Here is a 27,614-nt window from a genome sequence, read left to right on the forward strand (position 1 = left end):
TGTAAACATTTATCTTTGACGTCGACTGTATCGTACGCAGCATAGATACGATTATAATTAGGCATGGTAATCAGTCGCATATTATACTTGCATTACTTGTCATCATACTTAAAGAAAACGCATTCTATCTGCATACAATAATAAGAATTACGGTTCACCTTCGCGGAAGCCGGTGTTGCTCGAAGCGGTTCACAATCGAAGGCCTCAAAAGGAATGTCAAATGGTTAAATAGTTAAAAGACAAACCTCACGTGACAAGACTCCTTCGCTGTCCAATGATTACAACCATAGAGTAACTTTGATATACTTTGATTACAATGCATCGTCAAAATTGACAAGTACACAAGTCAAAACATTTTTATATTTACAATAAATGGGTAAATTTCGGTTATGCAAACAGATTCAGCAACCGCTATATTTTACACATCGCTTTTAGCATGTGTACCTCTTGGTTGCGTGTATAAAAATATTCAAGATATACAAAAGCGGCTTGCATTAGGTACTGGGATAGGAATACTGATTGCTCTAATTATTTGTGGTCCCAAAGCATTTTACACAGTTTTTTTGGTATCGGGAAATATTATTGTGATTAAATGCTGCGATAAACGGTAAATAATGTACATTATCTAAGAATCACTTTATATATCGTTTAGTTACTGGTAAAAATATCTCGTAGGTAATGTTTGTTCATATTTACAGTTTCGTCCATAAAATGAGCCTCTCGTTTACATGGATGTTCCTTCTATATTTATATTTCCATGTTGGATGCACAAAATACGCTGGATGGTTATTTCAAACATTATCATTGCGGCTGGTCGGCTTAGCTTTTGAAATTTACCTCTATGACCAAACTACAAGCAACAAGACAGAGACCAAAAGTGCTCCTCATAAAGTTCCCGCGAGTTTACTTGACGAAAAGGTTACTCAATTAACCGCCGCTGACATTGCCACGTATGCATTTTTCTTTATAGGCATACATAAAGGTAAATTTAATGTTATAAATATACCTACTAACTACGCTTGTTAGACACTCTGATCACGCTAAAGGCCAATCAAGACTCTGATTATATTGTCAATTTAATTGTTTGGTGTGGACGCTAAAATTAAATTCAGAGATATGGATCGCCGATCTTACTGTGAACGTGTGGACGTTAAATGAAATTAGCGGGGTCCACACAAGCGAGCATACGCGCGCGGCAGTTTCCTCGCGCACAAAACGACCAAAGTAGACGTGCCTTAGCCGAGTAGATCGGCAGTGTAGAGGTGCTGGCTCTGTGTGGACCCGGCTATTGACGCTAATTTATTTCCTGTTCAAATTGGCAATTTGATTGTCCCGTCTGGACTGATCTTAAGTTTGCACTGCCTTGGCAGTGACAATGTACGGCCGCGTTCCTCACTTAAAACTGGGGGCGACGGACGCTATACCATTTTGATGGCCCTTATATATTTGCAGTAAGGTTTAGAAAGTCAGTTAACTGTGTGGACTATGGTACGTACCTGCCACAATCTTATACCTACTACAACGCTTACGTGGCCGCGTAGCCAACCGCTAACGCTAGGTAGCGATCGAAACGCAACCGTCACTGTCGCACTTATAAGGAAGAGTGATAGAGAGACACAAAGCGTTTCGTTGTCGAAGCGATAGCGATTGTCACCTTGGCTAGGCCGGCTGAGTATCCAATTCATAACCATAAAGCGCTTCATGTAGATGAGACCAAGCATGTTAGTCGAAGTAAACTGCCGATGCAGAGCCGGGCGTGAATAAACCCGATCCAATACTTTTGTTTTAGGGCCGTATTATACATGGAAAACCTTCAACGACCATATAAACAGCACTGTCAGCGTGCAAGGCGATTTCTGGGTGGTCACTGGGCAGAAGCTGAGAAAGACTTTGTTGCTGACGCTTGGATATTTTGCCCTGCGGTCGAATTACCCGATCTCCGTAAATATTATTTAGTAAAATATACTTATATATGATATTGTTAATAGTTCGAGCTGGTTTAAAACCCGCGCCATAGCATTAACGTCTCTAATAATCTAGCTAGAGAGACTTGTTCGTAATGAGCATTACTTAATTTAGATGTTAAATCAAGAGATTAAATATATTTAATAACTAAGTACCTAGGTAATGAGATTAGATTAAATATCATTACCACAGAATAACTAATAGTATAGTTCGTAGTTTTGTAACTGAGCCCGAGCTAATCCTATTGTCTATTGTTATAGTTCGTAGATTCGTAACTGAGCCCGGCGGCTAATCCTATTGTCTATTGTTAAGTATAACCGCACGTGCTACTTACCTGCAAAAAAGGGTCATCCTTATTCTATTTGGCACCTGAGCGCGCAGGCTTGTCCAACGCTCAAAAAACCAGTGTAGTTGCGCTCTCCGATAACGCGCCTTTGTTACGCATCTCGATGACACATTTTAGACTGGTTCTGTAGCGTTTGAGTCGCCGGCACTCAGTAACCGAAGTACGCAGGTTTTTATGCAGGTGGTGGTGGCACGTGGCACGAGCGGTTTTACTTAACAATAGACAATAGGATTAGCTCGGGCTCAGTTACGAACCTACGAACTATAAGTAAAACCGCTCGTGCCACGTGCCACAACCACCTGCATAAAAACCTGCGTAATTCGGTTACTGAGTGCCGGCGAATCGAACACTACAGAACCAGTCTAAAATGTGTCATCGAGATGCGTAACAAAGGCGCGTTATCGGAGAGCGCACCTACACTGGTTTTTTGAGCGTTGGACTAGCCCGCGCTCAGGTGCCAAATAGAATGAGTATGACCCTTTTTTGCAGGTAAGTAGCACGTGCGGTTTTACTTAACAATAGACAATAGGATTAGCCGCCGGGCTCTGTTACAAAACTACGCACTATACTACTAATTACTAACACATCCAGTGGCGGATTTGTCCTAAGGGCAAGTAGGCCCGGGCCTAGAGCGGCAAGATATTAGGAGCGGCAAATTGTCCCAAAAAATTCGCTAATGATATTGATAACAAGAAATAAGTCGAAATGCAGTCAATATGCTGGGTGCTGAGAAAAGGGCGGCTACAGGGCAGGCCCCAGGGGGCCTAGGGCGGCACAGACTGAAAATCCGCCACTGAACACAACCACAATAAAGCTAATCTTTAATAATTTCAAACATAAGGGCTCCAAGCACGTTGCAACAAATTGAATACGACTTTAGATAATTGCCGGCTAAGTAGTCGCAACAAATTCAATCGATGCCGCGAAATGTAGTAACGCAAATCGTACTTACTCGAATCTATAATATGCAATTACTGAAGGCCTTAAAACGTTCACAGACGTACGAAGATGACGAGTTCTACACAAACTATGGCACCGATTATCGATTCTTATTCTGTATGCCACAACTAGTGATTTACTACCTGGAGTCCCAGATCATCCTCATGATTACCACCAGCACATGTTCGGGAGCGGGGTTTGGCGTGTATCCTGCCAAGTCCGTGGCGGTCCCGGGCGCTGGACCTACAAGACCTGTGTAAGTTCACATCATAGGGTCTAAGATGGCTGCCTGTTTATAGTTTATCACTGTGGATGTCACTCCAGCACTTACAAACAGCAACACTCCTAACTGTACATCGGTGGACCTTATTACGAAAGGCATAACGTCCACCGTTGTAGTTAACAGTGTACATATATACTTGTATGTACCTAAAGCAGGCGTGGCTCACTCCGCGATTTCGTCGCTTTGCTACAGGTAGCTAAAAGTACATCCGTTCGACCCCAATTTTGGGGTTTGCCATAAGCCGCGCGTGGCGCTGTCGCCACCTAGCGGCTATATCTGTGCTGATCGTGACAGATGCGTTTTGTTAGAGAGCGAGTCTTCTGTACCTAAAACTATTATTTATTCTGTGCCTAAAGTCACTCGTATGATCCGACAGGCGATAAAAGCGCGACCATAATATCATATAAATAAAATTAGCATATAGGTACCTACAGTACTGTAAGCGTAGTGCTGTTGTGTAGGTATATATACCTTAGAATATGTAGGTAGGTACTAGGGATGTACCGACTAGTCGCCGACTAGTCGGGAAAGCCGACTATCCGGCCACATTTATAGTCGGCGATTAGTCGGCGACTAGTCGGCAAAAATGGCCGATTAGTCGGCACTTTATTAGTGAAAGAAAACAGAAAAAAAGAAATCAACAGTCAATATTTGCCATTATGTTTTATGTCTATTTTACCAAAATACCTATTCAGGGTGCAGACAAAACTTTTGTTCATATAATTGACCGTTTGATCGTTATCGTATGTTGGTGGGCTGGGGGCCGATTTTTGAAATTCGACCACTCGATTTCGTGTATTTCGTTAAATGATATCTCCACTACTAGGCGTTTAAATTCTACTAATAGAATTGAAATCGAGTGGCCAATACAACTAGATTCCAAATTTCGATCGCTCGTATTTCAAAAATTAGCATTTCTCTGTTTTCCACCGATTTTCGAGTGACGAAATCGAGCGATCGAAATTCAAAAATCGGCCCCCTGGTGTTTTCCTCTACAGGTCGATCTCAACTGATTCTCGTGTAATTTCATGTGCAAGTTCTATAGTTAAATGATTTTATTACTATTCAGTTTTTGTTTTTTTTTAATGGTGAAGCCATGGGGATCTGTTAATGCTATTGCAAAATTTTGAGACTTATAAACAGGGCACGTTGCTCGTAAAGTCGCTGACCACAGGGGATAGGTTCTTAACTAGCGACTACGTACGGGAAATAGAGCCTTGGAAATACCTCCTACAAGCTGTAGGTACTGACGGTCTGCTCAGGATCGCAAAATAAAAGAAAGACAGAAATCGAACCAGGATTCTCGTGATAGGTCTTTGAACCTGTAGAGAACACCTTTTAGCCAAGCTAATATGATGAATAGCGCAACCAAAGAAGCAAAACTATTGTTTTTCACCTTAAATTCTACGAAGCTAATGATCTGGCCGACTAGTCGGCCGACTAATCGGCCATTCGAGCGCCGATTAGTCGGCTAGTCGGCTAGTCGGCCAAATCAATAGTCGGTACATCACTAGTAGGTACCTTATATTCGTATTTAAAAAAATCATAATTATGACTTTCCAAAGATAACATGTAATTTTGTATGCTTGCAGCGTAGGACCAGAACTGTCACCGGATAAAGAAGAATACAATTTTTCAATGCTCAAATGTTTCGATAACGAGAAAATATTGATGGGGCCGAAAATGAAGGACACGATACGTGGCTGGGACATGGCCACGCGGTACTGGTTCGCACAGTATATCGTCAAGAACCTTATTAATAATAACTTCGAAGTAAGGTACGACGAATTCTCTTTAGTACGACGTACACTGAATATCCCCGCCAGTGGCCCTCTGGTGGCCGAGGCCGGAAACAATTTATAATTTTAATATAGTCGTGTGACTGCTGAAAAAAAAACATTATAAACACATTAACCCTCCTTTGCGTCGTGCAGTCGGGTAATAAAATGTTTTCAAATAAAAGTAAGGGTGTCAGCTCTCCGACGCATGCCATTCATACCTACCCAGAGCTTTTAAATATAAATCGATTATTAAGGAGTAAACCCCAAAATCGTACCGTTTCTTGACAGCCAAAACAGATGGCGTTGTACTGTGCCATGTTTTTGGTCACTGTATTTTCAAACATCATCACAGGGTTACAGATGTAGTGCATAATTGTTATCCATCGTATTTTCTCGGAAACGTTCGTATTTGTCATGCTACTTCAAACAGCCTCAGTAGTTTTTGTTTCGAGACTGACTGAAATAGCAAGACACGTTCGTATGTTTTCGTGAAAATACGAGGGAGAATATTTATGCAGTAAATCAATTTTTAAACATGCAGATACGTCTGCGAGTGATATTCAAAATTTGCGGAGGTTGCGGGTTCAAGTCCTGCCGGAAGCGCAATTTTTCTATTCTTTACTTTAAAATAAAATTTACGCACAGCGCCATCTACAGTCAAATTTGAAGTAGAAACTTGCACAATCAATTAATGCTTGATAAGACACATCTAAAAATTAATAAGACGAAGGTAAGTAATTTACTAAAACGATTTATCGAAACGGATTAAATTTAGTTCCTAACACAAGAGACGGATTCCCTAAATAAATTTACAGATTATAATTAGTATAAGTACTCGTATTTTGCTAATAAATGAAAAAGGTCTAATGTGATATTACAGAAGTGCGTGCTCATTCCTGCTTTGGACGATATGGACGGGTTCCACAATCCAAGACACAATCATGGCACTGACTCTCTGGGTCTACATTCACTTGGAATCCGATTATTCCCAGTTGTACTCCGAATCGGTGAGTAGATATAATTTTATCAATAAAACCTTTTTATAGTTATTTGTTATACAAGGGGGTAAAGTTGTTGTTTAACCGCTCGTGCTAATATTGATACTCGAGCAGGCGAAAGATTCCAAAATTGAACCACGAGGCGTTGCGAGGGTTTCACAGCACGAGGGTTAAACAAAATTTGCCCCCGAGTGAAACACAAAATTTTTCACCACACCAACCAAAAGCAATTATTAAATGTAAAATTTCAAACAATCGATCCAAATCAAATCCAAATGAATGTTATTAAATATTTATCATCCAATATCATCATTTAAAAGTCAATTCTACCAGCAAACATAAGAAAACAACTCAAAATATGCATTTGATTACTTGGCCTCACATGTGAATAAAATGTAACTTTGCTATCAGTTTTTGAAGTGGGAAGTAAGCCTTTCCGAGCTGGTGTGGTGAAAACAAACTTAATCAAAGAGAGAAGAAGAATCGGGAAACGGGATCTGTGTTTTTTTATGTAGGTACTTACAGTTATCTCTGCAGCTTACTGTAGGTACCTCAAGACCTGATGATACTGGGGCACGGAAACTTAAAACCAATAGAATATTTAGTAAAAACGAATTATTCATTTCAGCTAACAGGCCCATGGGATCTCGGCTTTGCGATAATGCGCATTTTATGCTTATGCTACCTTACGCCATGTCTCATCATAGAAGACTGGTCCGTAGCCCTGAGATATTACAATTCAATCTACTGGGTATACCACATGGTGCTCGGAGTTCTGACCGTGGCAGCGATTGCTATAGATAAAAGGAGAGCAAGAGTGAAATTCGTCTCGAATGCAGATGCTCTAAAAGATATTACCGCGAGTAAAAGCAAAACTGATGACGTAGCACCAAGCAAGCCTGAAAACACGACCCAGGACATCAGGCCGTCTACAAGTGGGAATAAATGATAGGGGTTATTAAATCTATTCTTTCCAAGGACACTTTCTGCTATGTGGATGCTATGAGCGACAGGGAAATACGCCTTTGTCCCTCACTGCAGAAAGCGTCCGATGACAGGATAGTTGCAATGATGGCTGCACCGTTAGCAGTACCTAACGTGACGTCCGTAACGTGAACTGCATCCTTGTGGCATAGACAAAGAACATAGAAGACTCAGGGGGGAAGTGCGAACATCGAAAAACTAAATTTCGCATATAGCTGTGCCTTAGAGCATTTAATAACAGGAGTCGCTTTTAAGAGCTTAACCCCTCTGCCGAAAACCTTGCACAATTGTGCAAACTTTTGTATGGACTGACGTTCATCTGACATGGCATTTGTACGTTACGTACGAATCATGTACAAAGCCATACATTTGACGTGCTCCTCCCCCACAAAAATCGGCAGACTGTTTTGTACAGAAAATGACAGCCAAGGCGTCTCCAGTTACTGAATGCTCTAAGAGCTGCCTCTGTATGTCTTGTATATTTGAGAAAGAAGACAGACAAAGGATAAACGAACGAAGTGGTTCCCAATTACAGCCCTGCAGTTTTGTCATCTGATCTACATGGCACGGTATGGCTATTTGTTACGGTAAACTGGATTGTTAAAAAACAGTGCTCGACAAGCTAGTTGCCGCGAAATATACTTACAGTAGACGTCTTGTGCCATCTAATTCAGTTACCAAAACAGCTCTATATCTATTCTTGAACAGAGTCCTTTTGTATACTTAGTTGTTTTGTAATAAAACCTGTTTTAATAAAGTGTTCGTTACTGTATTCCGCAGCTTACTTCAATTTCACAATAAGTACTTTTTTTTAATGGCGCAGCGACCCAAAATGAGTCTTGGCCTCCGACACGAGTACACGCCAATTGTCTCGATCCTGTGCCATCTTCCGCCAGTTATCGGCATGGAGATCGCGCAAGTCCGCTTCTATAAAACTATTCACATAAGTAGGTACTTATTCTATAAAATTATTCACATGCTTGTGTAAAAGAATATATGGCCCTACTTAGTCTTGACAAATACCCGCTCTAGGAAAGCTTCTACCAAAACCCAAGTGGGGTAGTAGGGAAAAATAATATAGGAGTCACGGAAATTTGATATTAGGCCGATTATAGCAATGACTAGCCAGATTATCAAAGCAAAAATTAAACTGTTTTAAACATGTAGCTATTATATTTAAAGTAAAATTGTACTCATAACAGCATAAAATCTAAATTAAACATAACATAATAACAAAGTTGCAACATTCGTAAATTTATATTTAGAAATATTCATATAATTATTATTTATACTTTATTTTTCCTATGGAAGACTGTTTGGACCAACTAGTTTTCACCATTGTCTAATTATATAATTACTAATTAGCTAGTAAAATTAAAAATAAAACTTTATAATGTCATTATTATAATATAGTCACATGGATTTCTTTATATTGCCATTTTTATTACAAACGTTAGCAGGTGATTCTGCATCGTAAAATCTATTGTTTTTAAATATACCCAGTATTATGTAGGTAAGTCAGTACAAAGTAAAAACAATTTAACTACTAAACTATATCACATTTTGCTACGCGCCGTCATTCTTCTAACATTCGTAAGTCATCCAAAGTCGACGATAGTTTGTTAGCTCACTCATAAAAAGGTTAATTAACTCTCAGGAACTGCAGGTACAGATGTAGTGCATAATTATTTTCCGTCGTATTTTCACGGTAACTTACGAATTACGAACGTGTCTTGCTATTTCAGCCAGTCTCGGTACAAAAAGTACTTACTGATATTGAACTAGCATGACAAATACGAACGTTTCCTAGAAAATACGATGGAAAACAATTCACACAACATCTGATTTAATCTGCCGTATGAATTGTAGTTGGAACAATTACATATAACATACTACTTTGGCTCTCAATTTCAGTTACAATGTTTTGCACTACTTGAACCTTTCTTTCCTTTGTCCATAAGTTTGTAAAGCCTGACCCGTTACACGATCATTGTCAAGAGAGTGTTGTTATTCTCATTTATATGGCGACAGTTCAGTATAGTATGAATAGTTTAGTTCTAATGAAATTCCGCAATATGGCGCGTGATCATATATTACTGATCAGGCTTTACCTAACATTATTATGCGGCCATTTGTTACTTAATTTTGCTATGTCGAAGTACAGTCGCCATCAGATATATGGGAGCGGCCAAGGTGTTCACAATATCTGAACACGCACTCTAACGCTCATGACAATAGAGGTGTGTTCAGATATTTGTGAGCGCCTTAGCTGCTCCGATATATCTGATGGCGACTGTACCATAGCGAAGTACTAACAGTTTAATTTCGTTCTAAACTTCAAAGTCAAATAGTTGCAAGCATCTGTCAGCTAAATATAACTTTAACATACATTTCTAAATCGCATTTAATAATTTGCTGTTAACAAAAGCGTGTCTTCGTACGATCTTAAAGCTGTAGAGTCGGACCACGCTAAATTTGCCTAGCATTTGCCAGACAAGGTATGGCGATGTCATAATAATAAATATCAAATTCTCCACTCCTTTCTTTTGTTTTGTTCAAGCTAGTGCAAAGTTAGCTTAGGTGGACTCTAGACAACAACAAATTATTATATTTTCTTAACAACTACAATCCAGCTTCTTAGCATTGATTTGTATGGCCGGATCTTCGATGGTGGCTTTGTTCTGTATCAATCTGAGCTCTATCAGCGCCGGGGGCACCTTGCCAGTAGGGTGTTTGCCTGGAAAAGAAACAAAACAATTGTGAGTATAAAATGATATGTAGGTATATCTTTTGTCTTACAATACAGAGAAGCAAATGGAACGAAAGATGAATGAATGGGATTGCACACTCAGGTAAAAATAGTATAACTATTCAGAGCTTAGCTATAGAAGCTTATTAATCAATACAACGCCACGTGTTTCGTTATTGTTGTAGGTGGTTCTATTTACTATGTTTCGCATATTAGCTTTGTGCTTATGAGAATTGCCACCCTTAGTGCTATTTATAAGAATAATAATATAACTGACCACTGTCAGCCTGTCACAGGAACAAGAGTTGTTACAATACGCGCATTTCAGGCATTTTAACACATTCATTGCCCACCAGGCAAACCACAGCAGGCATCCACGCCAGGCCACAACAATTTCGTCACATAAACCTGTAGTGCCACGATCCCGACTATCGGGTCGTCCGGCTTGAGAATGAAATCATAAAATACCCGATAGTCGGGTTTTCGGCACTGAAACAATTAGATACCTCTAGCTTTCTGGTAGGTGTCTTTGACAATGGCCTGCAGCGTAGCGATCGTCTTCTCGAGCGTGAGCTGCAAGTTGTCGGCAGTTTTATACGCCCACGCCAGGAACAGTGCTGCGAACAGGTCGCCGGTGCCCGTGAACGTCGCGTCCACTTTCGGAATCTGGATTGTGTAACATTCACCTGGAAGACGGGAACAAAGTTGTATTACTTGATTTGTATAGTCGCAACAAACAAAGTCTGCAGTGGATTTGATAGCCCACGCAGTGTAAGTGTTATGTATACGTCATAATATCATAGAATTTTGACGTTTAATATGATACTAGCACTGCGTGGGCTATCAAAATCGCTGCAGACTTTTTACGGTCTGACTATATATCGTCGCCTACCTAACGCAAAACTTTCTTAGTTTAAGAGGGCATCGACCGTCCAGTGGCGCCCTCATTGGGGGAATTATGTTTCCTAACAAACCAATTAATTTCTGTATAAGTACATCAGTATATTAATATTGTTCCCCTGCTGGACGAACGATACAGTCTTAACAACACTATGGAAGGCTTGGTTACTAAGGTCTGGGTACCGCAACTACAAACAATGGAAATCGACACGATCAGATCGAGTTGGCTCGCGAGCCAACCCGGTATCCACTGCGCGCGGCTGCCTCGCGAGCCAATGTTCGATAGTTTGCCGCGCAATATGGAGACAGGCCTTGAGAGTTGCTGATAGTAATGCAACTCGTAAAATACATCCAACATTTTAAATAGCTTGCGCTTTCAAAACGAATTGACTATAATTGTCTGTATCACCAATCAAGCGTAACTTTATTTACTGAAAACAATAGTGTTGAATAGAGAAAGTTAAGCAATTGATAAGATGCGAACTGTTGTAAGATACGGCAATAGTTATGTTAGCGACTCAGCATTGATCGCGTTAAAATACCTCACCCGTTCTTATTTTATTTCAGAGTATATACGTCCTATAGTCCCCACGCTAGCCTAATGCGGATTTCACATACACCGTACGAATACACGAAACTTACGTACGAAATATCATTTGATTTCAACAAATTGGTACGAGCCAGGATTTGAACACGCATCCTCCGGATTGAAATTCGGACGTCATTATACTCATAATACACTCGGCCACCACCGATTCACCGTTTAAAATTCGCGGCCATATTACTGGAAAAGAAAAGCTTTCGTTAAAACACTTACCATTTGAGCTGGCTATTGCAATCATATTGTCACTGTCACCCAAATCCGTGCTCGAAAGCACTACAGTCTTCACGCCTTTACTATGCAGCACTTCAATAACTTTGCAAGCTCCCTCTACGTTCTCTACTCGAAGGCCAGTCATTAGTTCAGCTTCAAACTGGTTGGGAGTGATGATGTCTGCGAGTGGCACCACTATGTCCCGGTACACAGGTAATATGTCTTCTGGGACGTACATTTTGCCGTTGTCGCCCATGACTGGATCGCAAACTGAAATTGAGAATGGTAATTGTTACGATAAGGGGTCATCCATTAATTGCGTCACACGAATTTCTAGGTTTTTTGACCCCTCCCCCCCTCCTTGTCACACTTGGTCACAACTCACATTTGGCAAACCCCTCCCCCCTAGTGTGACGTCACATTATTTCTACGAAATCGCCAAATCGAATTAAGTAAGTACCTAAGTATTATTAATATTTTATCAAAATATTTTTGACGATATAAATATTACTAATTTTATAACCCAAAACTGCTTAGGAAAGAAAATTAAACGAATAAAAACGATTATCGTTTTAAAAACTTGTTATTTAAATGTACAGCGAATAAAATAATTCAAATAAATTTTCGGTTACTGATGAAGTTAAAGTGACGTCACAAAGTTTGTGTCTCCCCCCTCCCCCATGTCACAATGTCACATTTTCTTAACCCCCTCCCTCCCCCTAAACGTGTGACGTAATTAATGGATGACCCCTAATGTATGATTTTACTTCGAGACCGGTTTTCAAGTGGACACCACAAATCGGCAGTCAGTTAACTTTATTCAAACATTTTATTTGTCTCTAAAGGAATACATCGTTGTATTTTGTGTTCCTCCTAGGAGACAAATGTTTATTAAGTTAAAGAAGAGACGCTTTCCAGATAATATCATTTAAAATCAAATTAAATAAAATCGGCCAAGTGCGAATCGGACACGCGCACGAAGGGTTCCGTACCATTACACATAATCCGGCAAAAAAATTACGTTTTTTATATGGGAGCCCCACTTAAATATTTTTGTTACGGCAACAGAAATCATCAAAATTTCTGTGAAAATTTCAACTGTCTAGCTGTCACGGTTCATGAGTTACAGCCTGGTGACAGACAGTCAGACAGCAGCAGCGTCTTAGTAATAGGGTCCCGTTTTTACCCTTTGGGTATGGAACCCTATAAAACTATCAACAAACCCGACTGCATGGATAACAACTGCATACATTCACAATCCCTAAATATGAGGCAGCAACTAGAAAGACAGAGAGATGACTTACCATATATTAAGTTAGGATTCTTCTGTTTCAGCTTTTTGATGATTCCAGCTATTTGTTTTAAAGAGTCTGGTGATCTCGAGTAGCCAGTAATGAGGTGTGTGTAATAGTCAACCTCATTCAATGTCAGACCATCAATGAGTTCCTCCATTTCTTCATTTTTCAACACATTGCCCTTTATGTGTTTATATGCAGTATGTGTTGAGAACTGGACTGTGTTGATAGAATCGACTTCAAATCCTAATACCTGTAAATAGACATAGAAAAACTTGAAGACCATTTAAAAACCGGCCAAGTGAGAGTCGGTCTCGCGCACAAAGGGTTCCGTACCATTATGCAAAAAACTTGTTGTTATAGGGGCAACAGAAATCCATCATCTGTGAAAATTTCAAGTGCCTAGCTGTCACAGTTCATGAGATACAGCTTGGTTACAGACAGACAGGTAGACAGACAGGACTCTTAGTAATAGGGTCCCCTTTTTACCCTTTGGGTACAGAACCCCAGAAACTATTTAAGTTTGAAAAGATTGTGGAACGTAGCTGTACACCTAATCCCCATGGGACTTATTCTCTAGCTGCTCATAAATCGAATAAAAGGCTTTCTGTTCTATTGTACTTCACACATTCTGTATCAGACAAATCGAATAATCACATTTGTCTAAATATTAGTTTTGGTTTGTGGGCAGATAAAAGTTAATCCTCTTAAGTGCTTTTGTAACAAATACGGTACATTTTTAACATATTCACTGCCAAGTACATGCCAGGCATGTTGATTTTGTATTGGAAATGGGGCGCTTGGCACTAAAACTGTTGAATAAAGTATCAAATTATATCAATTCAAAGATGGATTCAAAACACATACATCATTCTGCAACTTAAGAGGATAAAATGTAACATGTCAATTAATAAGACATAATTATTTATAGTATCAAAATTTTTCGCAGTTAAATTTACTAAACTTCTTTAGTACCTTTAGTTTCTTTAGTTTAGTTTAGTTAGATTTGCAGAAGTCAAAACTGAGTCAGAAGTCTAACTACAAACTCAGGTTGTCATTAAGGAAAATTACTGTGCGGATGAATTGTTTCAATTACAATGTGTGCCTAGTAACTCTTTAGGTATTATTATATTTACAAAGCACATATAGTGAGAGATATCATTCTCAAGGTAACATGACACAGTATATAATATATGAAATAATTTACAGTTTTATACAGTGCACATTCAATTAGGTCACTTATTCTTATTGGGCTAAATCACATAATACAAAGCAATGAGAGGCAATACCTAGGCAAATTCCATCCAATTACAACATTCATCTATTAACGTTGTTGACGAAACAGAAATATGACCCTGACCTGATGCAAGAAAGCTGGCGTTATCAATTTAGGCGTTATTTTATCATTCTATTGCTTACTATGTAAGACAAAATAATTCAGAAAAATAACTTAAGTAATAAATGCGGTTCGTTCTATTAATTGTGTGAAACTACTGGAGTAGAGAAAGATATTACTGGCAAACTTACTTGCAAAGGAAAAACTGCACTTTTATTACCGACGTATCCGTGTACGACATGGCTTTGAATTGAGAGAACTCTAGGCGTATCTTCAGACATATTTTATAATTTCTGGCTGAATGGTTAAGCGAGCTGTAACAAGAAAATCCGCATTATTACCTGCTTCGAAATAATATTTGCATTTATGTAAATAAAAATATTACGAATAGAAATGAACTTACTTTAAATTAACAATACGATTTCCTGTGCACAAAAAACTATCACCACTAAAAGCGCTCTAGCCTAACTGATACAGCTTATATTTATTTTACAATATTCTTGAATTTATACTTATGAATGTTATCTTATCAATAGTAACTAACATCACTTCAATCGCAGCACCAGCAGCGCTTGACACTGACCAGTGCTGCAAACTACAACCCAGCCCATCGACACCCCATACTATGATAAACTATGAACGTACTTGTTACCAACATTGAGGCATAGAAATAATCTTATCGAATTAAAATGACTGTTGTTGCATTTTGGTAGCACATACCATACTTGCTTTCAACTTAGTCGTATTATACTTACTTTTCTTTAGGTTGGTATGATCGGTAAAACGTCAACCGTCATTTTAAATTTTCGTGACAGCGGTAATATTAAGTGATTATTTTTGAGTATAAGACAAAATAACTTTCTCTTTTACTTAAATGGGGGGCAAATCTTTGCGAAAATGTGAAGTTTGTGGGGTCAGGCGTGTAAGAAGATTAACATCTGATATATTTTTGGCGAGATTTCCGCTTGACCCCAACAGGTCGATAAACTGATGTTTTATGCGATATTTTCATTTTGAGTCGTTACCAGATACTAATTTAATTAGTTTGGAGCAGTTTTTATCGTTTACAATCCTTGATTAAAACGAAAACATTCTGTGAATAGGTTCTTCTTGTAAAAAACTAGGTAACCTAAGGACACGAATAGTGTGCGAACAACTTGTCGATAATCCCTTTATTTCAGATGTCGATTATGGGTAAAGTTGACCGGCAACGAAGATTTGGTATATTTACCCATACAAAGATTAAACGAAAATAAATTTATTTGTGGAGATCATTTTCTTCCAACTGCCTTCAACAAAAATGGAAACAGGCTAAAAAGGAATGCGGTACCAAGCCTAAATCTCAAGGCGCCCCTCTCGGACGAAATTCTATCGTCATTCCCTATTGTTCCAGAGTTTGAAAAACCGGGCAAGTGCGAATCGGACTCGAGCACAAAGGGTTCCGTACCATAATGCAAAAAAAAAAACAAAAAAAAGCAAAAAAAAACGGCCAAAGTTAAGCAACGCGGGGTGGTCAGTACTTGGATGGGTGACCGTTTTGTTTTTGAATTTTTTCCATTTTTTTTTGCTTTATGGTACGGAATCCTTCGTGCGCGAGTCCGACTCGCACTTGCCCGGTTTTTAGGGTTCCGTAGCCAAATGGCAAAAAAAACGGAACCCTTATGAATTCGCCATACCTGTCTGTCTGTCTGTATGTCTGTCTGTCTGTCCGTCCGTCCGTATGTCACAGCCACTTTTTTCCGAAACTATAAGAACTATACTGTTGAAACTTGGTAAGTTGATATATTCTGTGAACCGCATTAAGATTTTCACACAAAAATAGAAAAAAAAAACAATACATTTTGGGGGTTCCCCATACTTAGAACTGAAACTCAAAAATTTTTTTTTCATCAACATATGGGTGTGGGGTGTCTATTGATATTGAGGTTTCTAATATCATTTTTTTCTAAACTGAATAGTTTGCGCGAGCCGCGAGAGACACTTCCAAAATAAGAGAATGATAAATCTAAAAAATATATATGATGTACATTACCATTACCAAATCGTAAACCGCTATTGTATTATGTTACTTGCTGGTACGGAACCCTTCATGGCCGAGTCCGACTCGCACTTGGCCGCTTTTCTTTAACTAAAATCAGGCAAGTAAATTAAAATGTTTGATTATGTTAAGCGCCCTCCAGACTATGCGCGTGAATCGCGGGCGAAGCCGCGAACGCGAGTGTGGAGTCTAGTTCGCTGATATGCGAAATCGACTCCAGACTCGCGTTCGCGGCTTCGCGCCGCGATTCGCGCACGAGTGTGGAGCGGGCTTTACAGTGGTTTCTGCTGGAAGTGTCTCAGGACAAAAACGCAAACTAGGAGGTAAAAGATAAAAATAATACTTTAATTATATTTTTATTTTTTGACTTTCGTTTGAATTGAATATAACGTAATTTTACAACCTTGTTTAAGGTGAAGATGATGATTCCACAAATTCAAAACGAAATAAGGGTTATGACCCAAACAGTGTGCCATCGACCTCAACTTACGAGATTTCTGATAAAATGACACCACATCATTCAGAAATAGGTATTAAAATTTTATTAGTATTCATAATTTGCTACCTTTTTTTAGGGTTCCGTAGCCAAATGGCAAAAAACGGAACCCTTATAGGTTCGTCATGTCTGTCCGTCTGTCTGTCCGTCTGTCTGTCCGTCTGTCTGTCCGTCTGTCTGTCCGTGTATGTTACAGCCACTTTTTTCCGAAACTGTAAGAACTCTTGAAACTTGGTAAGTAGATGTATTCTGTGAACCGCATTAAGATTTTCACACAAAAAAACAATAAATTTTGGGGGTTCCCCATACCTACTTAGAACTGAAACACAAAAATTTTTCTTTCATCATACCCATACGGGTGGGGTGTCTATGGATAGGTCTTCAAAAATGATATTGAGGTTTCTAATATCATTTTTTTATAAACTGAATAGTTTGCGCGAGAGACACTTACAAAGTGGTAAAATGTGTGTCGTCCCCCCCTGTAACTTTTAAAATAAGTGAATGATAAATCTAAAAAAAAATGATGTACATTACCATGCAAACTTCCACCGAAAATTGGTTTGAGCGAGGCCTGGTAAGTATTTTTTTTTAATACGTCATAAATCGTAAACCGCAATTTTATTATGTTACTCGCTGGTACGGAACCCTTCATGGGCGAGTCTGACTCGCACTTTGCCGCTTTTTATTCTTAAACTGAATAAAGGCAAGTACATAATTTAATAATGTTATGTTACAGTAGTTTCTGCTGGAGGAGTCTCAGGACAAAAACGCAAACTAGAAGGTAAAAGATTAAAATAATACTTTAATTATTACTTCCCGGCCGCCTAAACTGGGCTATAACCGCGAAAATCGAAGTTCGCAAATTGCGGGGATTTTTCTCTGTCACTCTAATTACGCCTTCGTTGGAGTAAAAGAGAAAGATCCCCGCAATTTGCGAATTTCGGTTTTCGCGGTAGCCGCTCCAGATAACGTACAGCTTGGCAAAAAAGAGTAGAAATTAAAAAGTGGCAACACTCTAGTGTCGTCCCTTTCTAACCAATTTATATAAAAAAACGGGACGACACTACAGTGTTGCCACTTTTTAATTTCTACTCTTTTTTGCCAAGCTGTAATTCAAGACCAAAAAAAGTAAGAAATGTTGCCACTTTTTTACTAGCGCGTCTTGTATTTATGTACAAATAAGTAACTAAAAGTACTTTTTTAAATAGTAGGAGTAAAATTACTAATGAATAAATTATCTTAACATGATTATTGCAATCCCTTACTTCACGGCCTCTGTAGTAATGTACTATTACGAATTACGATACAAGTGCGGAAAAGAGGAAATTAGAAATATCGTTTTAAATCTACACGAGTTGCTAATTACCTATTCGCACGTGTATCGTACAACGTTTTACAGTACATATGGCCCTTTAAACTTTTGACATCGCACGAAAAGTGCTATTTTACGCACTAGTGCGGGAAAATAGGACCATATGTACTGTAATAGTTATTTACGATACAAGTGCAGAAAAGAGGAAATTCGAAACAAGTGGCGATAAATTAAAACACGACCGAAGGGAGTGTTTTAAATCGACACGAGTTTCGAATTACCTATTCGCACGTGTATCGTACAACGTTTTACAGTACATATGAACCCTTTAAATTTTTGACATCGCAGGAAAAGTGCTGTTTTACGCACTAGTGCGGGAAAATAGGACCATATGTACTGTAAAATATATTTTGTGACTTTCCTTTAAATATAACGTAATTTTAAAATCTTGTTTAAGGTGAAGATGATGATTCCCCAAGTTCAAAGCGAAATAAGGGTTATGATCCAAAGAACGTGCCATCGACTTCAACATACGAGATTTCTGATAAAAGTACACCAGGTCGGTTAATAGTTATTAGTATAGTTATTATTAATTAGCGACCCGCCCCGGCTTCACACGGATTAACAAATGATACATAAATCTTCCTCTTGAATCATTCTATCTATTAAAAAAAAACTCTTCAAAATCCGTTAGCCCCATTTGTAAAATGTGTCCCCCCCCCCCCTGTAACTTCTAAAATAAGAGTATGATAAAACTAAAAAAAATGTATGTACATTTACTATGCAAACTTCCACCGAAAATTGGTTTGAACGAGATCTAGTAAGTATCTGCATGACGACTTCCCTAACCCTTTGAAATACGCTGAACTCAGCTAAAAAAAATACAACGAACACCCGACGTGATGACCTAAGGGAATAAAAGGATTAATTTCTTACACATTACTCTTAATAACTAAATTATAGATCAATGTAAACACTTCCTGACTTCACTGACTCTAATATTAAACAATTCACATTACAGAAAGACGTTATGTACGTACAAATTACATTAACATACGTCATTTATGAATACGATTAGTAAAAGTTTTTAACTAGATGACGTATGTGTCACCTTATTATAATTAACCTATGCCCTTTTAATACGCATTTGCAACAGAACTCTTTGTTTTAGCTAACGTACTTATGATAAGGATCAAGTATCCTAAGAGCGGCGCCGAAAAAAAGGAAACATGAAACCAAAACTATGATTTTGTGTTTATATTAGGTCGGTTTCAAAGAACTTATTGCGACGTGTGAATATATTTTTAGGGATCCGCATTCAAATACTAGCTATTTGTAAGAAGCTGTTACAGCATACATACAGACAGGCAGCGGGAAGCGACTTTGTTTTATACTATGTAGTGATGAACAATTTGTTACTAATCATAATTATTATTATTAACAAATCATTTTGTTTTAGATGATGCTTCGACTTCAAGGGTAAAAACGAATAAATCCAGCTGTGTCGTACAATTGAGGAAGCGAAAAACTATTTTGAAAAAAATAGTCATTTATTATATGAAGAAAATGTCGGGCAAATGTTTTGCACACTTTTTGCGGCAAACATTAACATAACCTGGTGGACATGTAAGGAACATGAGGATTTCATGAAAAAACAATTATTTTGGCTTGTGACCAAAATCTTAATTAGAAGACAGTGCCAAATATTAAATTCGGATATTATTAAAACAGAAGAAATTTCTGCGAACGCTGCAAAGATAGCTCAACTGAGAAGCGCTGCAAAATAATATATGTAATTACGAGTATACAATATCAATACTTCCTGTACTAAGTAAAGTTTTTGAAAAGTTAATGTTAAATGATCTACTGGGTCACTTCAACAGACATACTTTACTTATAAGCAATCAGTTTGAAATTTTTCCGTTTTTTTTTTTGCTTTATGGTACGGAACCCTTCGTGCGTGAGTCCGACTCGCACTTGCCCGGTTTTTCAAACTCTGGAACAATAGGGAATGACGATAGAATTTCGTCCGAGAGGGGCGCCTTGAGATTTAGGCTTGGTACCGCATTCCTTTTTAGCCTGTTTCCATTTTTGTTGAAGGCAGTTGGTGGTGGAAAATGATCTCCACAAATAAATTTATTTTCGTTTAATCTTTGTATGGGTAAATATACCAAATCTTCGTTGCCGGTCAACTTTACCCATAATCGACATCTGAAATAAAGGGATTATCGACAATATCGCAATTTGCGAACTTCGAAATGATTGTAACGATTTTATCAGTTACTCGAACAGATTGAAATGATGGAAGTTTGTTCCCGCCAAATGAAGCGTCAAAGTCAAATTAAGTCGATTTGTTTTGAGGTTGTTCATGTATTTTGTGCAAGTTAAAATAGTTTAATAATTACGGATTAAATCACATGCGATTAATTTAGATAAAAATGAAAATAGATAGTAGACCCCTAAGATATGCTCATGCAGAGGGTTATACGGATGTTTGCTACACTGAAGACGGACAGTGAGTTTTTATTTCTATTGCTTATGTTTTAATACTATAAGTATTTGGATTATAAACAAATATATTTACTCTTCAGGCATATAATTACTTGCGGCAATGACGGAGATGTTCGAATATGGGTTGACATAAAAGACGACGATCGTAACTCCCATTGCGTTGGAGAGAGCGCGACAGCGGTGTGTTTTAAAGACAAGAGGCTGTATGTGGCTACTGATAATCATGCTGTACAAGCTTACACATTCCTGGCTTTCGACAAAGACGGTATTGTCACTAGATTTACTGCATCGGTAACACAAATTATGACAAGCACTAAAATTGAGGTGAGTTGCACTACAAATTTCCTGTGATTATTTACCAAGCATTTAAGTCTATGGAACTGCTGATTCTATATTTTGCTTTTTTTAGGCTTTGGGCTGTACATCAGAAAACATGGAAGCAAAAATATGTAGTCCAGAAGGAGGTGCTCCTTTATTTATGATGTCTGAACACAAAGGCCCAGTCCTCAGTATAGCACTGTGTCCACAAATGAAATATTCGGCCACATCTTGTGGGGACGGCATGTTGAGGATATGGGACATTGACACACAGAAAATGGTCAAAGAAATAGCTTGTGTTCCTAAACGTGTTAAGACAAACGAAATTCGTTCTAATTTACTTATCAAATAAGGTTCAAATTAAATAATTGAAAACTTTATATGGTGGATCTTAGAGGTTAATGCAGTCTTTCATTTTGCAATAAATTGTTATTGTAATTGGTAAATATTGAACAAAGTCTGATGGTTTTCTACCTGAGGAAGAGGCATAGGGCCAGGTGGGACCTCCATACAATTCAATGGACTTTGTGCACAAATTATACTGGAATACATAATTGTTCACTCTTTCCAATAATATATTGGATTATAAAGGAGCCTACTTAACAGTGGCGGCGCGTCCATTAAAGCCGATTCCCACCGGCTTGCCTGTTTTTGGACGTTCGAGCTGTAAAAGAAATATGTAAGCCAAATTTTATTAGCCCCGGCTTGCCTACGGATATGTTTCACGCGCCGCCCCTGCTACTTAAGCCAGATTTTTTCTACGATTTGAAGTTGCGATTGTTAGATTTGTTAGTTAGTATTGCAATTGTATATTTCAGATAAAATGTGCAATATCCCAATGTCGCTTTTCACCATGTGGTCAATATTTGGCGGCAAGCACCATAGCCGGGCAGATAGCGGTGTGGGAAGTACAGTCCGGTACTTGCACGGGCATCATCGAGCATCCCACATCACATAATGTTACAGCGATAGCATGGAACCCTAAAGGTAATATTATAATTAACTAAGAAACTTTTCGTTTTTATTATCATTATAATTTTCTTTTCTTGTTCTTTTATTTACGCTGTTGGTACAGTACGGATGTCTACCGTCTCCAATTCTCCCTCAATTGCTCAAAGGTTTACTGGAAGAGATCCCTTAAAGGGATAAGTTCGCCTTTGTACTAATGACGAATGTTATTTTTCCTGTTTTGTTTTGTTTTTTGTACAATAAAGTGTTTTACTACTACTACTACTACTACTAAAGGTATATAAAACTTATATTTACTATGCTTTTAGTAGACATACATTCTATACATATTTGTAAGGGTGGTGAGCTAATTAACAGTTATGCTGCATATACATTTGCGTCTGTCCACGACTTACCCCCTTATTCATAAACGTTTACTAAAGTTCACAAGCCGATAATAATCGTTTGTCCCTTTCTGACGTATATTAGTATGATGGAAAGGGACAAACTATTATCAGCTTGTCAACTTTAGTAAGCGTTTATGGATAAGGGGGTTAATGCGTACAATTAGTACGTTCATCATCATCATCTGTTTTATTGTACCCCATAATGTATTGAGCCGGAGCGCCATCTAACTCAGCAGTCGAATTTGAAGTAGGTCCGTTTTTTTTCTTAGACCAATAAGTCTCTATGTATCCTGTATTGTATGTATCAGTGGCGGCGCGTCAAACATATTCATAGGCAAGCCGGGGCTAATTTGGCTTACATATTCCTTTACAACTCTGCTCAAACGTCCAAAAACAGGCAAGCCGATGGGAATCGGCTTTTATGGACGCGCCGCCACTGGTATGTATCTAAACTATTTATCTTTCAGGAAATGGTGTGTTGGCGTATTGCGATGTGTCCGGGCAGCTGGGTGCACTGATGAATTGCTATGGCAAGGACAGCAAGGCTGATGCTGATGCGCCTGACGATGTTGAAATGGTGGAGAGAGCTGATGATGGTAGGTTTATAATTATAAACTCCTCCTTCCGCCTCCTTGCATCGGTTTCCTCATCACCGAGGGTCGTGGCCACTTCTAGGGAACAGCTTCCCTTTGACAATTTGCCGCCATCTCTTTCTGTCTGTCGCCGAATGTATATAATTATAAATCACCAAATTGAGCAAAACTATCAGGGAATAAAGAAGTGGACCCAGTTACAAAATTGTCCTTATTAACAGCCAACCTGATGGCTTCACGTTTTATTTAATACTAATGATTTCTTATTTCAGGTAATGACTTGGACAATTTGATCGAAAACTATAACAGTGACGACGATGACAACGCGATATCGCTAGAGAAGCTCAAGAATGAAACGCTAGGGTTGGGGACAGTGAGAGACGAAGACGAGTCAAGACCCGTGTCGCGGCACGAGCCGGCGGCGACCACGGTGCCGCCGCAGGCGCCGTTCCAGCTTTCTGCGACCCCGGGACACCTTGAACATAGGTACGAGAACTGTTAATATATATCTAAGATACTACAATGGTGATGATGACAACGCTATATCACTAGAGAAGCTCAAGAATGAAACGCTAGGGTTGGGGACAGTGAGAGAGGAAGACGAGTCAAGACCCGTGTCGCGGCACGGCACATACAAATTAGATTCGCGTTCACAAAGTTACTCACCACCTTGTACCATCAGCCGCAAAAGTGCATGGCGACTATGAATGAATTCATTCATAATTTCTCCACGCAAATTCGCAGCTCATTGTACTTCAAAAAACCTTTAATTTATTATAAAGCTTAAAATTATGTTGTTAACTGCATATGGTTTTTACCATTCCAGATACATGTGCTGGAACGACATCGGCATAGTCCGATGCCACACGCAGGAGAACGGCGAGTCGACCATCGACGTAGAGTTCCACGACACCAACCTCCACCACGGGATCAATCTCAACAACTACCTGAATCACACCATGGCCAGCCTGTCTGCGAGCGTGCTGGTGTTGGCCTGTGAAACGTCTAGGTTAGTTAGGCCCATTTGTATCATTCCGCCAACCCGGGGTCGCAAATGTGCAAAGGTCAGCGCTTTCCTCGTCCAGCTGCACAACCCAGAAACCCGAATTAGCGTCCAGCACCGAGAAGTAGGTGGCTCCGCGCAAGCGCGTGGCCAGCTCGGTCAGCGAGGGCAGCTGGTAGTGCGCGCGACGTACCGCCACATTTAACGCGCGCGGGTCGAGGCATACGCGAATACCGTTATTCTTTTTTGCAACAAGTACTAACGGATGAACCCATTTTGTAGGATGTGATACTTTCTTAATTACTCCTAATTCCTCCATTTTTTTTAATTCGTCCGATAACCTGTCTCTTAACCCTAGAGGTATCTTCCTATTAGCGCATACGACCGGGGGAACCGATTTGTCAACAACAATGTGATATTTACCCGGTAGACAACCTAAACCTTTAAAGAGATCAGAATATGACGCTAAGTTTATGGCATAAATACGTTTTATCATGCACATCTCTTCACAAGACTCCCGTCCCAGCACACTTTGACATTTCATGTTAGCGATTGCGAAGTGCAGAGAATAAGGTTTATTTTTATACCAAAAAGTTATATCGCACTCACCTATAATAGGGATCTCATTACGGGTATATGATTCTAAATTAACTTTGACCGGTTGTAACATTTGTTTATTAAACCCTAGCGATAAAAATCTTTCTAACGAAATAACATTCATATCTGCACCCGAATCAAGCTTAAAGCGCTCGGGGCCATTCTCACATAACAAGGTTTCATACCACTGACTTTTATTTTTATTACATTTCACCATATCCACGTAAAACGGTTCTAACTCGCCGGAACCACTACTATACGAGTCATTCTGATCGATCTCATACACTTTTTTAACGCCGTTATCAGTTTGTACAAAACGAGACTTACACATTCTGGAGAAGTGTCCACGATTTCCGCACGCGAAACAAGTCGCGAATGAAGCTGGGCATTCCCGGTTGTCAGCACAACGCGTTCCGCCGCAACCCGCGCACTCACGAGGCGGGCCCCGCGCGCCGCCGGCGCCGCGCCCGCGCCGCGCGCTGGGCGCCGATGCCCGGCGAGGCGGCCGCGCGGCGCCCCCGCGTCGCGCGCGCCGCCCTACACCATGCACCTGCACTGAACTGGAACTCTCGACACTTTTACTTATCTGCTTGCCGCTCTCTTGTGACACCTCCTCAGCTTGGCACAACTTGACAGCCTTATCCAAATCGAGATCGTCGCACCTCAAAAGCCTATCTCTCACTACGGAGTTTCGTATGCCGCATACAATACGATCTTTTATGAGGTCCTCCTGCAAAGTACTGAACTCACAATTTTTGCTCAGGAGACGCAAGGCCGTAACATACGACTGAATGGACTCGCCATCCTCTTGATTACGAGTAAAAAATCTATATCTCAACAACGTTACGTTGACCTTCGTTCCAAAGTATGCGTCGTATTTTTTTATAATAGCCTTTACGTCCTCCTTGTCGCTTTCGTTATCGAAAGTAAACGTTTGAAAAATATCGAAGCCCTCGGGTCCGATGAGGTTGACGAGCAGGCTCGCCTCCACCCCGGCAGACTCGGAACTCACTCCGGATGCTTTCACAAACAGTGTGAATTGTTGCTTCCACCGCTTCCATGCATCTGCACGGGCGACCGGCCCTCCCGCCATGTCGAGTTCCGGTGGTGGTCTCGCGTGCTCCATTGTAGTGAACAAATATCACAATTACGCACACACCGCACAAAGAAAAACGTTCGTAACTATAATCGGGCGTCTTTGGTGACTTAAGACACACTTTATGACTATATATATCCGAGATAAAGCACTACACCGCTGCCACCATGTACTATTCAATGAAACACCACGAGTCCTTGACAACAACTGATTTATTAAAACATAAGAGGGTAGAACCCTAAACTTACAGATACCTACAACAAAAACATTACACGATCAAATAACGTAGGTTAAAGTCAGGTCGTTTGGTGACATATCTAGGCGGTTTTGCATTTGGTTGGTTAACCAATAAATCTTATAACTACCCGAAAATGTAAAAATTGTTTGTTTACTTTTATTTAAATACCTAAAGATACAGACTACAAGTGCTGGTATTAAAAAAAAGGTGGTACCAGAGTTAGGCTTGCAACTTTCAAAAAGATGATTATACAATCAAATCCTTTATTATGTATGACCTTTCCGGAACATCGGAATTGTGTGTAATGCCAACTCCTATGTTGAATAAGACATGCACAAGATTTTAATGGTGATTATTATAGATAGACTACGCAATAGCTAATCTATTAAAAAAATATCTATATCTTACAGCAAACTAGTATGCATATCGCTGGTCGGCAGCAGCAAGGAGTGGAGCGTTTCCATGCCCGATACCGAGGAGATCCTGTGCGTCACGGCGGGCAGCGACGTCGTCGCGTGTGCGACTAACGCGAGGTTGCTGCGGCTGTTCACGCCAATGGGCACGCAGAGACAGGTCTGGTAAGTATTTTTTTTTAATACGTCATAAATCGTAAACCGCAATTTTATTATGTTACTTGCTGCTACGGAACCCTTCATGGGTGAGTCCGACTCGCACTTGGCCGCTTTTTAACGCGTGTTGAAAAAGCTCCCGTGCGAATGGGGGCTTACGTAATTTTAGAGATCTAAGCATACATACAGACAGGCAGCGGGAAGCGACTTTGTTTTATACTATGTAGTGATGAACAATTTGTTACTAATCATAATTATTATTAACAAATCATTTTGTTTTAGATGATGCTTCGACTTCAAGGGTAAAAACGAATAAAACCACAGATTGTATACGAGGAACACCGCCAAAATATGGCTACAGCAACATAGAAATGTCAATTCGAAATAACTTTTATGAAGCCGGGTCTATGAAATTTGACGGTAAAGTGGCTAAGTGGCAACACTTACGTGACGCAGAAGCCATAAATACTGGAATGTTGTACTTTCATAAAGTATCTTCTGTAATGCTAGATCCAAAACAAAAACATAAAATGAAAGTGAAATATGCCGCTCAAACTCTAAGTAATACTTTCGCAGCTATTCTAAAGATGATTGCAGAAAAATATGAAGACACAGAGTACGGAAAAGAAGTGGCACAAACATCCGAGGTAGTACGGGACCTTAATAATTTATTTGATTCTACTAATGGCCCATCAAACCCAAAAGATGTAATAAAGGGACGAAGACAAAATGTGTCTCGTAAAACCAATCACATAGAAATCTGGAATAGTTTTTTGAAAAAGCTGAAGTCAATGGACTTCATGAAATCAGATAGCAGGTTAAGATTAAAAAGAGTCAGATGCGTGGAAGGTTATATTGTAACCATAAATTCGCTTAAAGATATCTGGTGTTATTGTAAGAATCAAGGATTTAACTATTTGAATTTACGCTCACTGAATCAAGACGCTCTTGAAAACCTATTCGGACTTATACGACAGAATAGCCCTACAAATCGAAATCCTACCTGCACACATTTTGTAAGTGCATTGAAATCAATTCATATTTCTGGAATGAATGCACCACATAACCGAGGATCTAATTGCGAAGAAGATTTGAACA

General features: G+C 39.4%; 3 protein-coding genes across 3 annotated transcripts; 2 read left to right on the forward strand and 1 right to left on the reverse strand.

Moving 5' to 3' along the window:
• The first annotated feature begins 321 nt into the window (after positions 1-321).
• LOC134669784 (lysophospholipid acyltransferase 7-like) lies at positions 322-7,279 on the forward strand. The gene is made up of 7 exons (XM_063527411.1): positions 322-607; positions 699-982; positions 1,790-1,941; positions 3,310-3,506; positions 5,126-5,311; positions 6,195-6,321; positions 6,941-7,279. The coding sequence occupies exons 1-7, from the start codon at positions 390-392 to the stop codon at positions 7,259-7,261; spliced, it is 1,485 nt and encodes a 494-aa protein (XP_063383481.1). The 5' UTR covers positions 322-389; the 3' UTR covers positions 7,262-7,279.
• Positions 7,280-8,447: 1,168 nt separating this feature from the next.
• LOC134670173 (pyridoxal kinase) lies at positions 8,448-14,925 on the reverse strand. The gene is made up of 6 exons (XM_063527864.1): positions 14,794-14,925; positions 14,582-14,704; positions 13,064-13,307; positions 11,763-12,029; positions 10,552-10,731; positions 8,448-10,033 (listed from the first exon to the last, which is right to left on the reverse strand). The coding sequence occupies exons 2-6, from the start codon at positions 14,669-14,671 to the stop codon at positions 9,912-9,914; spliced, it is 903 nt and encodes a 300-aa protein (XP_063383934.1). The 5' UTR covers positions 14,672-14,704; positions 14,794-14,925; the 3' UTR covers positions 8,448-9,911.
• Positions 14,926-20,357: 5,432 nt separating this feature from the next.
• On the forward strand, positions 20,358-26,886 carry LOC134669877 (WD repeat and HMG-box DNA-binding protein 1-like). Its single transcript, XM_063527495.1, has 10 exons — positions 20,358-20,751; positions 20,828-21,071; positions 21,157-21,375; positions 21,884-22,052; positions 22,888-23,016; positions 23,286-23,499; positions 23,840-24,022; positions 24,955-25,140; positions 26,358-26,525; positions 26,799-26,886. Coding segments are annotated over exons 1-10 (1,590 nt in total). The 5' UTR covers positions 20,358-20,674; the 3' UTR covers positions 26,800-26,886.
• Positions 26,887-27,614: the final 728 nt, after the last annotated feature.

Source organism: Cydia fagiglandana, chromosome 13, assembly GCF_963556715.1.
Source record: "Cydia fagiglandana chromosome 13, ilCydFagi1.1, whole genome shotgun sequence".
Classification (NCBI taxonomy): domain Eukaryota; kingdom Metazoa; phylum Arthropoda; class Insecta; order Lepidoptera; family Tortricidae; genus Cydia; species Cydia fagiglandana.